At 38.4% G+C, this 15,073-nt stretch overlaps 1 protein-coding gene across 1 annotated transcript in view; it reads left to right on the top strand.

Annotated features, from left to right (window-relative positions):
- Nucleotides 1-15,073, top strand: part of CA8 (carbonic anhydrase 8) — a 48,421-nt gene that overhangs the window by 19,107 nt on the left and 14,241 nt on the right. The window contains exons 4-7 of the mRNA XM_061995646.1: nt 7,022-7,117; nt 9,517-9,579; nt 11,044-11,092; nt 13,678-13,790. Coding sequence (XP_061851630.1) covers nt 7,022-7,117; nt 9,517-9,579; nt 11,044-11,092; nt 13,678-13,790 — 321 coding nt within the window. The remainder of the gene's footprint in view (nt 1-7,021; nt 7,118-9,516; nt 9,580-11,043; nt 11,093-13,677; nt 13,791-15,073) is intronic.

Here is a 15,073-nt window from a genome sequence, read left to right as displayed (position 1 = left end):
ATGTAGATTCATTCCTGAGGTAGTGTTTATGTGGGATCAAAACTATTTCAGCTCCACTCTCTCAGCAGTGACAGAAATATGACAAAAAGCAACATGTTCTAAATTCAAGAATAACATGTTTAGATGCAGTTCTGGTTAAGATGTGATAATGCAGTATTCACCTCACTATTAGTCTTTTGAGATACAACCTGTATTATGACTTGAAACAAGAGTTGGGAAGGTACAAGAGCAGTAGCATATCTCTCATCCTTAGATGCCTTCTTGTCCTGTAATATTATTAGACTAAGCAGAATTTTCTGGAGCTTGTAATTGCTAGTTGCACAGCTAACAAGAAATAGTTGTATAACCTAATTCTGACTAAGAAACAAAGCTTTCACAAGATTGCAGCATGCATTGAAGAAAGAAGCTTTTGTAATAATTAGCTCCTTAGCAAAGAGTATAAAGTATGGAAAAAGTACAACTTTTGGCCATTGCAACAGCAGCATAGATTCAAGCAAGTCTAGTGACAGTAATATCACACTCTGATGTCCTAATAGTTTTAACATGCAGATCTGAAGAGGAATTATTTAAAAATGATGGTCTTCTGCTGGACACAATCAGAAGCCTGTAGAACAGAAGGATCCCCCATATCATAACCTTTTGCAGTGAGAGCTGTGGTTGTCGATTAGATTGAGGCAGGACCTATAGCCAGGCTGGTCAGTATCTCACGTTGCCTCCTGCTGCCTTGGCTGCCCGTGGCTTTATCAGACGTAAGTCTCCAGGAGGGTCTGGTTCTGGTGTCAGGGAGTTTTGCTGATGGCATGTTTACCCTTGACTCCAGTGGGGTGTGGGCTTTGTGCTTTGTTCCAGTGGAAATATCACACATCAAACAGTGCTTTACAGGAATCCCAATAACAAATGAGGCTTTCAGTAGTTAAGCAGTAAGGATTCATAAAGAAAGCAGTTCTAGGCTACGAACTTCTTTTTCTGATAGCAAGCCAGTCCCAATTGTGCAGGTTTATAGCAAATACGTAATACTATGATCATCTAAGGGTGCAGAAACATTGGAGCAGAGTCCTTCTTCTCCCCTTACTGTTAATCAGATATATCATAACAAAAGGTTAACTGTGATTTATTTCAGAGGTATTTTCCTATAAGGAATGAGCTTGTCTCATGTTTAATCTGACACTCGGGTAACAGTTGCACACTAGCATCTTGTAGTAAGGGACAGAGCTAGCAGCAACATTCCTTACATCACAAAAGTTGGGTAAACCTAAGTGAAACGTGGTCATTTGTATAGATGGATGACTAAGAGGGTCTGAGAAAGAGGTATCCCTCAGGAATCACTCTAGGTGTTGACTCTGGCAATAATGGGCGATTCATACTTGAGTTCCTGAGCAGACACTCCTGGAGAGTAAGAAAGCGCAAAAAGGAAGACAGGTTGCCAGAAGAGAGATCGCAATTAGATATGAGAAAAAACTCTTCACTGTGGAGGAAGTCAAGCCCAGAACAGGTTACTCAGAAAGGTTGCGTGATCTCCATCATCGGAGATAGGCAAAATTTCGTCAAACAAGGCCCTGAGCAACTTGATCTGACTTTGAATTAATAGCTGACTTTGAAGTTGGTGCTGCTGTGAAGGGAGGCAGGAGATAAATTAACTTCAGAGGCTACTTCCAGTGTAAATTGTCTTGCCATTATATGTTTTTATGTGTGAGCTGGGAATAAAGTAAGGTCAGCAACAGAACTTAAAAAGTAGGGTTTTTTCTCAATGAGCTCAGGACCCTGCAGATTTCCACAGAGCAGACAGTGCCCCAAACAGAGGAAAAAATTATCTGTATTTTTTTTTTTTTTTATTGAGAGAAACTGGCTCATTCTGTATAAAAATCTGGCATGTCAAGCGTTTTAAAAGATAAAAAGATGTTTCTGTGGTAGAGCAAAGAATAGATTTAAGTGTAGGGTTTTCATTTATTTAATGATTTTAAAGATAGAATTTCAGATCCTTACTCAGTTTTGAGAAAGTCTGGATTTGAGATAGGCCCCCATGTTAATGTCAGTATCGGTTTTTCCAGAGCAAGGACATTAGGACTGAGACCGGTAGATTTTTACTTTAGTGGGGACTGTATGAAAATTAAGAAGATTCTCAGAATTTGTTCCATATAGAATAATCCTTCTGCTGGGTTTACTCTGCTACCTGGAATAATTTCTTAATCTTTCCTATGAAGGAGAGACCTTCCAGTTGCCTCACAGAACAAGTCAACTTTATCAGGACTTCATTATCATTTGCCTTCTGAAGTTTTCATTTTATCTGATTTTAAGGGAGCCACTGCTATGGTTCTTACAGCTGGGATGTTAAAGTGCTCCAAATTATTTTTTTTTTTATCCAAGAGAAAAATGCATTTTTTGAGTGCTGAGGAGTTTCTCACAGCTTTCTAATTATTTGGGGAAAATATACTGTGTGGCATGCCAAGTTTGCCACCAATAATCAGTAACAGCATAGCTGTCTCATTTTGGTTGTATAGAACTGTCATAATTATTGAATATCAAAACATTAGCTAACAAGCTGAGCAGAGCCTCTTCTGCCATGCTGACATGTGCAGCTTGTTTATACTCCAAATGAAAATCACACAATGGTAAGCTGCCAATACACTGCAGCTGATTGTTTAAAAAACCCACATGAATATGTTCATATTGGAGACTGGCACCCCTTGTGAGCGTGCACTTTTAATGTTGCTGTCTCAAATCAATGTAAACCTGAAGGTTGCCAAAATACAGAGTGTTAATCTAATAAGCCTTTCTGACTGTTGTAAGGTACAGATGCATGGGTATGAAGCTGTCATTGTGCCTGAACGTTACATTATATTGACAGTTTCAAGATTTGCAAAATCTTTCCTCTGTGCACATCTGATTCACATAAATATTAAAAACAGTTACAGACCATATTGTTTGGGGACTGTGCTCTCTAGAGTTCACATTTTGTAATGTTTGTAGACTTTTTGCCATCTTTTTTTGTTAAACTTGTTATCTGATGTTTTCAGCCGGTATGATATTACAAATACTAAAAAAAAAAACCAAAAAAACAAAGGAAGGGCAGATCAGCTGCAGAGAACCACACAAATATGCAGCATAAACCACAATTTGAAATCAACACTTTACTACAAACACTCAGGCCTTACTACTTCTTTGCTGGTGTTTCTCTTTATGAATCACTATTTTGTGTACTTACCCAGCTTCCATCTGAGCTACGTTTTTCCTGCTCTGTAGAAGAGTTTATTTGATTTGACTTCCATTTAAGTGTATGTTGACATCTGTTTATTCATTTCAGTGTCCATGCCAAGGCTTATCAGAGTTAAAGCAGAAGATATGAGGCCTGTCGGTCTGTTTTTAGGAAATATTATGATATTAATTACTGTTTTCCATTAGGTTGTCTGTCTAATTTCAGTTTGTAAATCCCTAATGACAGAACCATTTTTGTGACTAGCTATTCTGAATATCACCTTCGTTCAGAATACGAGAACATAATAAAGGGGCCAGGCCAGTGGTCCGTCCCGTGTGCTACCTTTTGCAGTGTCAGTAACAAATGCTGAATATGGAGAGCACATGAGCCTGACGACTTTTTTGTTGTACTCCGCACTTATCTACTGTAATAGGACTATTAACAAACAATAGAACAAGAGGAAATGGCCTCAAGTTGTGCCAGAGGAGATTCAGGCTGGATATGAGGATGAATTTCTTTACTGAAAGCGCTATCAAGCATTGGAACGGGCTGCCCAGGGAGGTGGTGGTGTCACTGTTCCTGGAGGTATTTAAGAGATGGTTGGATGTTGCACTTACGGAAATGGTCTAGTGGTTGATAGGGCTGGGACAAAGGCTGGACTCGATGATCTTAAAGGTCTCTTCCAGCTGAAATGATTCTGATTCTATGAGTAGAAGTGCTAGAGGCAGCATCTCCACCTTTTCTCTTTAGTCTGTTTTTGCACTTGTCCATAATTTGTCTAATCCATGTATGAACTTGCTGACACTATTTGCTATAACAGTGTTTATGACAGCAAGTTTACAGCCTGCTGTGTACAAAATAGACTACTAACCCACTGTAATTGTAGCCACCTCTAAGGAAGTAATATAGGAGCAACTTAAACCCAGATCAGAAGTCTGTTCTATCTTTGGCTTTATTGACCCAGTACAGAATGATGGTTCTCATTCCAAGGAGTCTACTATGTATTTTAAGCATCCTTGAGCAGAACCTCAGAGACCTTTGGACCAGAATGCTTGCTGCCTGTTTCACTATGTTTAGTAATGTTGATTACTAAACATGAACTTAGGCTAGGCGTGTCTGCATTAGCCTGAAGTAGCCTTTTTTGTCTTTGAGTTACGGATTTTTTTTAGGAGACCATCCTGACCTCTATTGAGCTGGTGGAAAGGAAGGAAACCTGGAGGGGATGCAGAGACCTAATGATACTCTTAAAATGTGTAGCTAAAAATTAACTTGCTTTCCCCATGTTCCCTGGAGATATGGGAAGAGATGCTGGCCAGTAGGTATGTTCCTTGGGAAGCAGTTCCAGCTGCAGGGTTTTTGCACTGTGGTCTGTTCACGCAGCTGCTAAGTGTATTTGTCAGCATCTCTTCCTGTCAGGCTGCTTATGCCACTGCACAAACTTAATTCCAGACGTCTTAATGTTTTATAGTATTACGCAGAGGTTTTGGTGTCATTTTTCTACTTCATCTATAGCCTTACTGTAGGAAAGTCTCTGCCCTGACAAGCCTGCTGCCTAAGACAGGGCAGCAGTTTGTTTCTGAATAAGCTGGGGTCATTGCTAGTACGTTCTGAAGCGCCTGCTCATTTCCCTTTTGCTGGGGCTCATCATTTTCCTTCCAGATCTTCAGAACCACCCCTCCCCCCAGAACGCAGATAAGCGTCAGATTAGACTTCCCCTCAGAGCAGTGTAAGATGCTGAACGCCACGGCAGCTTTAGCAAAGACCTGCCTGTTGACACAGTCAAAGTCATGGTGTCTTTACATTTGACGATCACCCTCAGCGCTGTTGTTGCCGCCACCAGAGGACAAATGACATTGACTTTGCTAGCCAGCCGAGTCCCAGTGCCACGCAGCGCAGGTCCCGCCGCACCAAGGACATTGCCATCCCCACTCCAACCGGTTGACTTCCTTGTTTCCTTCTTATCGTCACGGTTTTGGCGAGGCTCGTGGGACTCCCTGAGCCCCCTCTGGCGGATAGCTGATGTAAATGCCAGGCTCGTCTCTGGGAAAGAGCACTGCTTTCACTTAATCTTCTTGCGTGGTGCCAATTCTGTGTGTGCTAACGTGAGTGCTGGAGACTGAAATCTCATTATTTGATCCATTGGTTTTGTTCCTCTGCAAACTAAAGGTGAATCAAATGTTTAAAAAGGCTTTTTTGTAGATAATATGTAAATCCATGGGCGACAGATAGCTGAGTTCTAACAGGGAGCGTGTATATGTCTAGGAGTTCTGTAGCCACGGGCAAGTACATTTGTGTTAGTGTTCTCATGTGCAAGTGAATTATTAGAATTTTTAAGAAAAATGTTTTATGTTTTTAGCACAGCAAATGGCTTTGATCAGCATGAATAGAATTATTTGTATGATAATTCAGAATCTAATTCAATTTACAACATGTTAATTTAAAGTTTTGTATTGACTTTTCAAATGACAGCCATCAAGAAGAATGCCCAAGATTCTCATTGAGGATTAAGTAAGGGGAGAGTGATTGCTTGAGGAACTGGTCTGATATGCTGAAATGTCTGAGTGAACTCCTGTTGTTTAAGAGGCAACAAACATTTTGCAGAGGGTGTTGCTGTGTAGAAATAAAATACAAAATGAAATTTTGCTGAAGGTAGAAACAGTGTTAGATAACAGGGTGATATTTTAACTTCTGAGACACATGACAACAAAACATTGATCGTGATTTTACAATGGGAATTAAATTTAAGAGTTTGTATTTTTTTATCTGGTATATCTGTGGAATGTGCAAAAGTTGTTGGCAGATAAACTTCAAAGCTGCTCTGCTTAGGATGTTGAAGCTCTGCAATGTTATCAGGCCCAGCCACAGAGACTATATTTCAGCAATGGTGCTAGAAAAAGTCATATTTGAAATCCATATTCTCAGTAGATTTTGCCCTTCCTTCCTTCCTTCCTTCCTTCCTTCCTTCCTTCCTTCCTTCCTTCCTTCCTTCCTTCCTTCCTTCCTTCCTCCTTTTTCTTTCTCCCATTTGAACCCCTTACTGGTCTGTCTTCCAGCACTTTTCTCAAACACCATTTCTCAAGTCATGCTGTGACATCTCACCAGAGCAGACTTTGTTTTTATCATCTGGTGTCTGCTGCCTGACATTTATTCATGCATTAACTCCTGCAGGCCCTGCTGCCTTGCAGAGAAAGGCAGCTGAGAGCTCATGTTTTACTCTTTAGCATTCCTTTCACTGCTGTCTCTAAGATGCTCCTCCAGCCAGGTTTCTCCACTTGACTTTCTCTGTGTTTAACCTTTCCTAAAATAACTTTTCCTGGTCTTACTACTGACATTTGTGTGACTCATCTTGGGAGGTGACATGTGAGACAATTGACATTAAGATAGTACAGTCAGCTTGTCAAATATGTGTTTCGACAGCCTATGTCCATAATCATACTCCCGCCTTGGAACAGAGCTGACTGTTTGAGAGGCAACACTGGTGGGTGACATTATTATTCCTTAGGTGACATTATTTCAGTGTTCAAAGTGAGGGAGTTCATAAGTCATTATTAACATCATTATCATAGTTATTGATCCTTTTTTTGTAGGTATTTGGTAACTTGCTATAAACTGCATTCCCTGCAGCTGACCATTTTTATTCTTGGGTTTTCTGGTGTTTATGGTAGGGATCCACTTAGATATACATGCACAGCCATAGGCATGCACATACGTACATTCACACACACACACACACACATGCTGAGGCTTTGTTAATTAATGTTAACTGCTGGTGGTTTTTAATTATGAAACATGTTTCTCTGTTGGTCTGTTTGTACTGCTTTGTTTTAGCTTCATCTAATGCACTGGAACTCCACACTGTACAGCAGCATTGATGAGGCAGTAGGGAAGAAGCATGGCATAGCTATTATTGCATTGTTTGTGCAGGTAAGTTTCCTGTGTGGCACTTGTTACTATGTACTATCATTTGTCAGAGGAGAATGAGTTCCTTTCCATTTTCTTTCATTTTTAATGATTTAATAAAATGAAACAATGTGTGACTGCTTATCATTCTATCCAAATGATACTGCTCAGTTGTGTCTTCTGTGTATGTGATAAATTCTTGGCTTAACAGGATGTTGGAAGGGATAATACATTGTTAACCATCTTTCTGTGACTCCTGAGTATAAGCAGACATCCAGTCTCCATTCCTCTGAGGCCTGCTGTTTGAGGACTAAGGAAATACATAGAGGAGAGGAGGAAAGAGGGAAAAAAAAAGCCTACTGACCCATTGGCACGGGCAAAAACTGGTAGTAGGATTGTGCTTTTCTGAACACAGGGACAAATATTTTTCTTCACACAGGACAAATGTGAGGTTGAGTGGTATTACTTCTTCATATGCCAGTCTGAAAGAGTAACGAGTCTTGCCATAGAACCTCATAAAAGCCTGCAGTGAGGAGGCTTAAAACTTTGTGGGAAGAAGGTGTAATGCAAGCTAGGAAGTTAGCTCCATAACCTAATTGCTGTTGAAGGTTTTTCAAGGGCTGCATCCTGTAAAGATTTTCACTTTTAGTCCTCAGACACCAGCTTCTCATCCTCCTCATGAGAAGTGGCAAACTGTTTTATTTAAATGGATTTGAGGAAGAAGTTTAGAGTTCGTGCTTAGATCAAATGGATTTTCTTTCACACTGATATTATTAATTTGTCACATATCATAACGAGTTTATGAGTGCCTTTGAGTTTTACTTCTGTTTGAATTTAAAGGTACATTGGTTACAGCTCCAACATTCAGATAGAACTGCTAAAAATGGAAGTTAGAAAGTCTTCAGTTTTGTATCCTAGAGGGCTGTTTGAAAATTGCTTATATAAGTCACCTTCTAATTCCATCAGAAGTAACCTTCATGTTACTTATAAAGTTATATATAAGTTCCTAAATAAATCTGAAACTTCAGTGATACATTTTCCATTTCTTCACTCTCACCTTCATCAGAGTTCTTAAGCATTCCAAAGGGCTTTTTCATTAGCTAAGAAAGGCTAATATATAATTACAATAAGATATAATACAATAAGATATAATTAAGATATAATACAATAAGATATAATTACAATCGACCAAAGAATAATAATATTGATGCTGTTTGTTAAAGGAGTGGGGAGAGGAAATTTAGTGACCATTGTTTTATAGTTAAAGGCATGGATATATATTAGTTTTGCACCACAGTTCTCAAATACATCATTTTAATGTCAGTGAAACTATTTTCACTGATTTAAGTGACAGCCCCCGGTGATTACTAATTTTGAAACAGCATCTCTGAAGTGATTTCAATGTTTTTTTATGCACTTCAAAGGTTTCAAATTGATATCCCACTTTGAAACGAAGGAAAAGTCTCTTAAATGCCTAGAAATAACAAAGTATAACTTCTGTTGACATCCAAGTATTTCTTTCCAGTGACTAATGTGCCATGCTATTCCAAGAGAAACAAAAAGCAAACAAATTTTTCAGGGTCTAGCTTTCCCATTCTCACTCATGCTCTGTCATTCCTCACGTTTTATGTGTACATATGGACAAAGAAGTCAAGTAGAAGGTTGTTTTGAGTCTTCCTATTTTGACAATGTTGTTCTGAAGATGGAAGCTAGCATTCTGGAATGAGTGATTTAAATCAGAAGCAGCTGAAACCAGTTCATAGGAAAAAAAGTATCTCTATTTGCTTGAGGGGTCTATTTGGAAAGCCCCATGTTCTGTGCCTTAAAGGTGTTTGATAAAGACAGGGCTGCAGGCTATCAGGAGCCCAGCTTTCACCAGCAGGATCTCAGAGATGCTGTAAGGGAGGGGACCTGTCATTCTGTACTCTACAGGCAGGAAAAAACTCCCCTGAGCTTCAGAGATACCTTGGGCCAGGTTTAAAACTCTGCAGGGACAAATTCAAAAAGCATCTGTCATGCTTGCTCATTTTGTTCTTTTTGCTCACTGTGTATTTTTCTGACAAAAACTGGTAAGAACAAATGGTATCCTTGACATTTGTGTGCCATAATACTGCTTGATTTTGACTCCACAGACATCATATAATGTAAAATAGGGTTAGTAAAAACTTACCAGACTTAACTGTGACTCTTTCTCTTGTTTTGTGCGTTTCTGCCTCTGCTTTAAAGTTATTTACACCATTTACTTTTGACTTTATAGGCTTTACAGTGATTTAATTGTTTGGACTTGCCACGTAGCAGTGTGTTTGGTTAAAACAGGTTGTGTAGCTTGACCAAAAACAACTATAGAACTTATTGTTCTGGTTGACCTCTGTTTTGCTTCAGTAGCAAAATACTGAAACTTGTTTTTGCTTGCTGTATTCCAGATAGGAAAAGAACATGTAGGCCTAAAGTCTGTAACTGAAATTCTCCAGGACATCCAGTACAAGGTAAGGCATTGTCTGAAGAAATGCCTCCTTTGGTGACCAGAAAGTGAATGAAGGGGCTATATAGGAAGACAAGTGAAGGGTTTCAAATGTGTCTGTACTAAAACCATGTGTGAAAGCCATCATTTGTGGTCTGCATCTGAACCTAAGCATTTAACAGTTTTCAGATAATATACAGTCCTTGTAGTTCCTTTTCTGGTGGCCAGAAAGTTTGATCTCTTGTACCGGTAACTGATTGCCAATACTACCTTTTCAGTGATTATCATGGAGTCAGTGTGAATGCAGGCACTGCAACATGTTTAGTGAAAGCCAGCATCAATATCTCCAAAAACTGGCTTTAATTTTTAGAGGAAAAGGCTGGGTGAACTGTGTGCCCATATTAACTTGCAGTGGGAAATTAGCAAAAACACAGTGCCTTCTTGTCAGATGTGTTATGCGTGTTCATCCCGAACGACACGTAATAAGCTTGACAGGATTGAGGAGATCTGAGTGCTCTCCAGAATGTTGATGCCATCTTAAATGACCTCGGGCAAGTTACTTCCTTCTCTCTGCTTCATGGTCTTTGTAACATAGAAATAATCCTACTTAACTTTCATTTTAAAGGATTTTGAGATATATTAATGAGACATGCCCAGATGACTTGTGGAGTCTCCTTTTCTGGAGACATTCAAAATCCACCTGGATGAGTTCCCATGTGACCTACTCCAGGTGTTCCTGCTCTGGCAGTGGGTTGGACTGGATGATCTTTTGAGGTTGCTTCCAACCCTGAAGATTCTGTGATTCTGTCATTCTGTGATTTCATATTGGTCTGGAGAGGTTAGCTATTCACTTCAGTGGATAATGAAGTATATAAAAATTAGAAGCTATTTTTAGGAGCTGAAGATTCTTCAGTCATATAATATATAGTAAACTCCAGTAATGAAAGTGGTTACTGGAAGGACAGCCAAGTACAAGAAGGTCATGAGAGGCCTCATCATTGTGAGTGTGTTACAGTATTGTTTTGCAGAGGATCAGCGTCAAACATACTTTTGACATACATAAAATTTTCTTGCATTAAATATGTGGAACCAGCTTTACTTTATTAAGTGTTCTCCATGCCAGTCAAGAAAAAGCTTGCTTTGACCCTTGTTTTTTAACTAATTTTGTGTGGGACCCCCGAATTTCATGTAGAGAATTTCAAGGCTGAGACCCGGATGGAGCTCAGGTACTAAAGGCAGAAAGTTAACAAATTGCTGAGATAGCCTTAGAAGTAAAATAAAAAATAGAATAAAAAACTACATTTGTGTAGCTGCAAGGGCAAATGCGATGATGATTAAATGGGAGCTATTAATGAGATTGCTTGGTGCAGAAATTCAGGGCTGAATGTTGTAAGAATATGCAGTGTGTTTTACTTTTCCATCATCATTTTATTAAGAAAGTAGACATGAGATCGATTTCTATTCTTTTTTTTTATTTTATTTTTTTCAGGGAAAGTCCAAAACAATACCCTGTTTTAATCCCAACTCTTTATTGCCAGGTATGTTGCTTTGCTTACTTTTGTGTGTGTGAATTACTAGCTAATTGCAGAGGCATAGACAATCTTGATATAAGGCATAGCCCAACTGCAAGCCTGAGAGTGTGTCCTACAAGTTAATAATGCATTTTGCACCTCGTGGTGCTGACAGGGATAGGTCTAAGTCCTTTTGGAGATAATGATAAATCCACATCTTCATTGTGTGAGTGGGTTGTAATACTGCAGTCTATGTACAGCTGGCAATACCGTGGCTAGCTTTCCTGATGCTTTATCATCCCACCTAGAAGTAGAGAGCTGCATTTACTCCTGTTTGTACTCCTTTCTATACTTAAGCATAAAGTAGGAAGCATAGGGCTACGCACTTACCAAAGTAACTTTTTGGCAGCATCAGAAGACAACTCCATAATGCAGTGACAGTTGTATAGCATACAAGGAGTAGTGACAATAGGAGGTGAATTTAATATAGCTGAAAGTTAAAGAGTAAATTTTTAAAAAGGGCATTTCTGCAAGACAATTTTTTCTGCAAGACAAATATTTCTGCAAGGAGTCTTTCCGACCTAAATTTTGTGTCATAGTGGCAAGGTTTTTAATTTTCCAGAGTGGTCCTGTTCTACATTAGGCTATATTAACGATATCAAAAGAATATTGTCTAGGTTGCAAAGTCAAGTGCTCAGCAATTAGGAATTGCAGGAATTAAGGCTGCCTGTCCCCCTTCATGCCTATATGTTATAAAACATCTTTTAATTATGTGATCATAAGCTATTTTTTACAGGACCCCTGCCTGTTTGATGCTGATCAAGTCACATAAACTAAAATTTTCATAAGTCTTTTCTAACTATGTATTCCTCATTTTCTAGGTGCCCGACTTGAGATCATGGGGTCTGATTTGCAGAAGTGCTGAATGCTTACACCTCCAACTGAAGTCAATGGCAGCAGTGCTCTGACTACATTAAGTGCTATAGAAAGTTAACTACTCTGAGAAATCAGGGTCTAAGCATCTCACGTTGAACACCTCAAAGGAATAGAGGCATTTGACCTTAACTTCTCTGTGCCTGTTCCCCAGCTTTAAAGTGTGGGGTTAATCAGTCCTTCCTCACCACAGTGGAATGTTGAAAGAAATTCATTAATGTTTGTGAAGGACTCAGACACTGAAGAAATGAGTGTGTCAGAAATACAAAAAATGAGAAAAAGTAGTCCTTTCAACAAGCAGGATTTGAATAGCATGGGAGAAAGAAGATCAAGGACCACATATTGTACTGAGAAATCCAGTGTCACTAGGTGTTTTTCAAAAGGAAGTGCTCCATCTTTGCAAAAAAATGATTAAAGGTTCTCTAAGCCAAGACATACACGATCATATAACAAGACAGTGTCCCAGTGTATGCACAGGACGGGCTGAATTAATTCTTGCAGTTCATAACTTTTGAGCGTTTGATAATGCAACTTGCTTTCAATGGATTTGCTATGTAATTCCCTAGCTGAGAAAGAAAATTACACCCAGAAACCAAACTCAATTCACTGACAATCACAGGCTTCATTAGCAATGTTTAATTGTACTGATATTCCTCTGAGTTAGTAGTGAAATGCCAGTAATAGGTTAAGTCAGCAGGGCAAGTTTATTTGGTTTTGATCTCCCATTCTGTCCCTGTCAAGCAGTTCACAAACTTCCCCCTAGCTCTCCATGCCATAGTTAACCACCCTTTGTCTCTAGTTCCTTTCTAGGTTTGTTCTTTTTTAGTCAGGCAGTTTTCTTTCCATACTTCTTTTAATCTATGTCAGGGAGTAATTTGAGAGTATGACCTACGGCAGCAAAGGAAAGCTGTATGTAGTCTCCCTTCCGAAACTATGTGACTGGAGTCTTTGAGGAATTAAGATTGAAATAATTAAAATCAAACAAGATGCATGTAGAATTAAAACTTGGACAAACCATTGTTTTCTTGAGAGGTTTTCTTGAGAGACAACTGTTTAATATTTTTAAACCTATTAATAAGTTGATAAACTTACTAAAATAGTCTAACTCTTAAAAAGCTTTGATTTTTTTCCCCTGTGAAATTCAACTCACTTTCCCAAACCTAGGAGACACCATCTCAAAAAATACAACACAAGACTTGTGAACTGAAAAGTCTGGCTTTAGCTGTTTTTGTTGATTCATTATTAAAAAATATAATCCTTGAAACATATCCTAGGTGTAGAAGTCAAAATTTGGTCACCACAGCCCCTCTGTCTTCAAAATGAGATGTCTCTTTTTGCTTTTGATACTAATAGGAGTTCTTTCCCACCGTATTACTTATTTACTCTATTAGTTTAAGGAGTTGTGCACATGTTATTTTTCATATCTCTAAAGTAGCAGTTTCATCTTTAAAATAATCATCTGCAGGGGAAAGTTATGGTAATGTAACAACCACAAACTCTTGTATGTTCATATGAGAAAGTAGTGGACAGTGATTGGCAGGTTATAAATTCACACTGTAGCTTACCGCATACTAACTTCATCATATGAGTGAGCTCATCGCTATCACAGGCTATCAGAATTGAAAGACACAATTATCTTCCTTAATGTCCTTAAAATTCCACGTTTCTTTTAATTTCAGATCCTCTTCTGCGTGACTACTGGGTGTATGAAGGCTCTCTAACCATTCCGCCCTGCAGTGAAGGTGTCACTTGGATATTATTTCGCTATCCTTTGACTGTTTCCCAAGTGCAGGTAACAGCTGTGCTTAAAGTGACCTTGGAATATGGTTATGAACTAAAGGTTATAGCGTGCAAATAGATATATCAGGACATTATATCTGTTCTCCTTGAAGATCCCATTAGATCAGTACATGGCTTTTCAAGTAAAGGTTAAGCCTTTTGAGTCACTGAAAGCAATGCAAAGGTCAGAGATGAAAAACCTTGTTATCATTTATCATCTGCATTTAAAATCATTCTTTATTTAAGTGAAAGAAAAAGGAAGAAGTCCATGGGCAAACGAAATTCAGTTCTTCGTAATTGCAAGCTTTCAAATACCACTGCTTTTTGATGTTAAAGGATCAAAAAAGCTCAGGGAGACGCTATGTCCTGGAGAATGAAAAATGTTCACATAGTACAGGCTAGCTATATTGCATTGAACTATGTTTAACTTACCTTGTTCTTTTAAAATCCTGTTTTATAATAAATGTCAAGTGGAAACTACCTATTTAAATTTAATTTCACACCTATCTATTTTAAAGCTTTTAAAAAATTCTTTTATTATATCTAACGGTCATGTGAGCCTTCCTGAAGAAAACATTTCAAATCTGTCTACAAATAATCCCAGTAAAAAAAAAACCTCCTGATAAATATTATCTGACAATCTGTGAATATCAGCTGGCAGAATGGGGGTTTAATTTAGGTGATACTATTTAGAATCCCTGAAGCTGAACCAGTTAATTTTCATTGCCTGCTCTGAAGCATGTGCAAACAGAGGGGGAAAAAGTATAAAAGGTGACAAATTCAGATTTAAATTGTTTCATCTTTAATAATCTAAAATTTTGCTAGCAATCCTAGCACAATATTCTGACAATTTTAGTGATTTGAAATTGGCAGTGTTCTTTTTAAATGAAAACTGAATTCTAGTTGTAATCATAGGAAAAAAATAATAATTCCCAATAAACTTATTTGTATGGTAACTGCAACTTAAATGCACCCCATTGTGAGTCTGTTATTTATTTATGAAAGGATAAGTCTAATGGCTGCTTGCTACTGAGTAAATGGAAACAGAACTCTGTTGGCATTATTAGATTCAGAATAACTTTTCAGGCAATTTGCAACTTGGCAGATAATAGTCCAGATATGATATGGATAAATAAGAGGACTTAATCAGAAGTATAAAGACCTTAGCTATTACACTGAGACATTTAATGAGCTCTTATTTCATACTAGTTGCAGATTTTGTAGTCTCTGTTCCCTTTTAATCCAGTCAATGCAGAGAGGAGGGCATAGTTCAAGTCATCCACATGTGGTCGGAGA

Source organism: Colius striatus, chromosome 4 (genome assembly GCF_028858725.1).
Source record: "Colius striatus isolate bColStr4 chromosome 4, bColStr4.1.hap1, whole genome shotgun sequence".
Taxonomy (NCBI): Eukaryota; Metazoa; Chordata; class Aves; order Coliiformes; family Coliidae; genus Colius; species Colius striatus.
The sequence above is the reverse complement of the archived record's forward strand: the minus strand, read 5'-3'. Positions and strand labels throughout refer to the sequence as shown.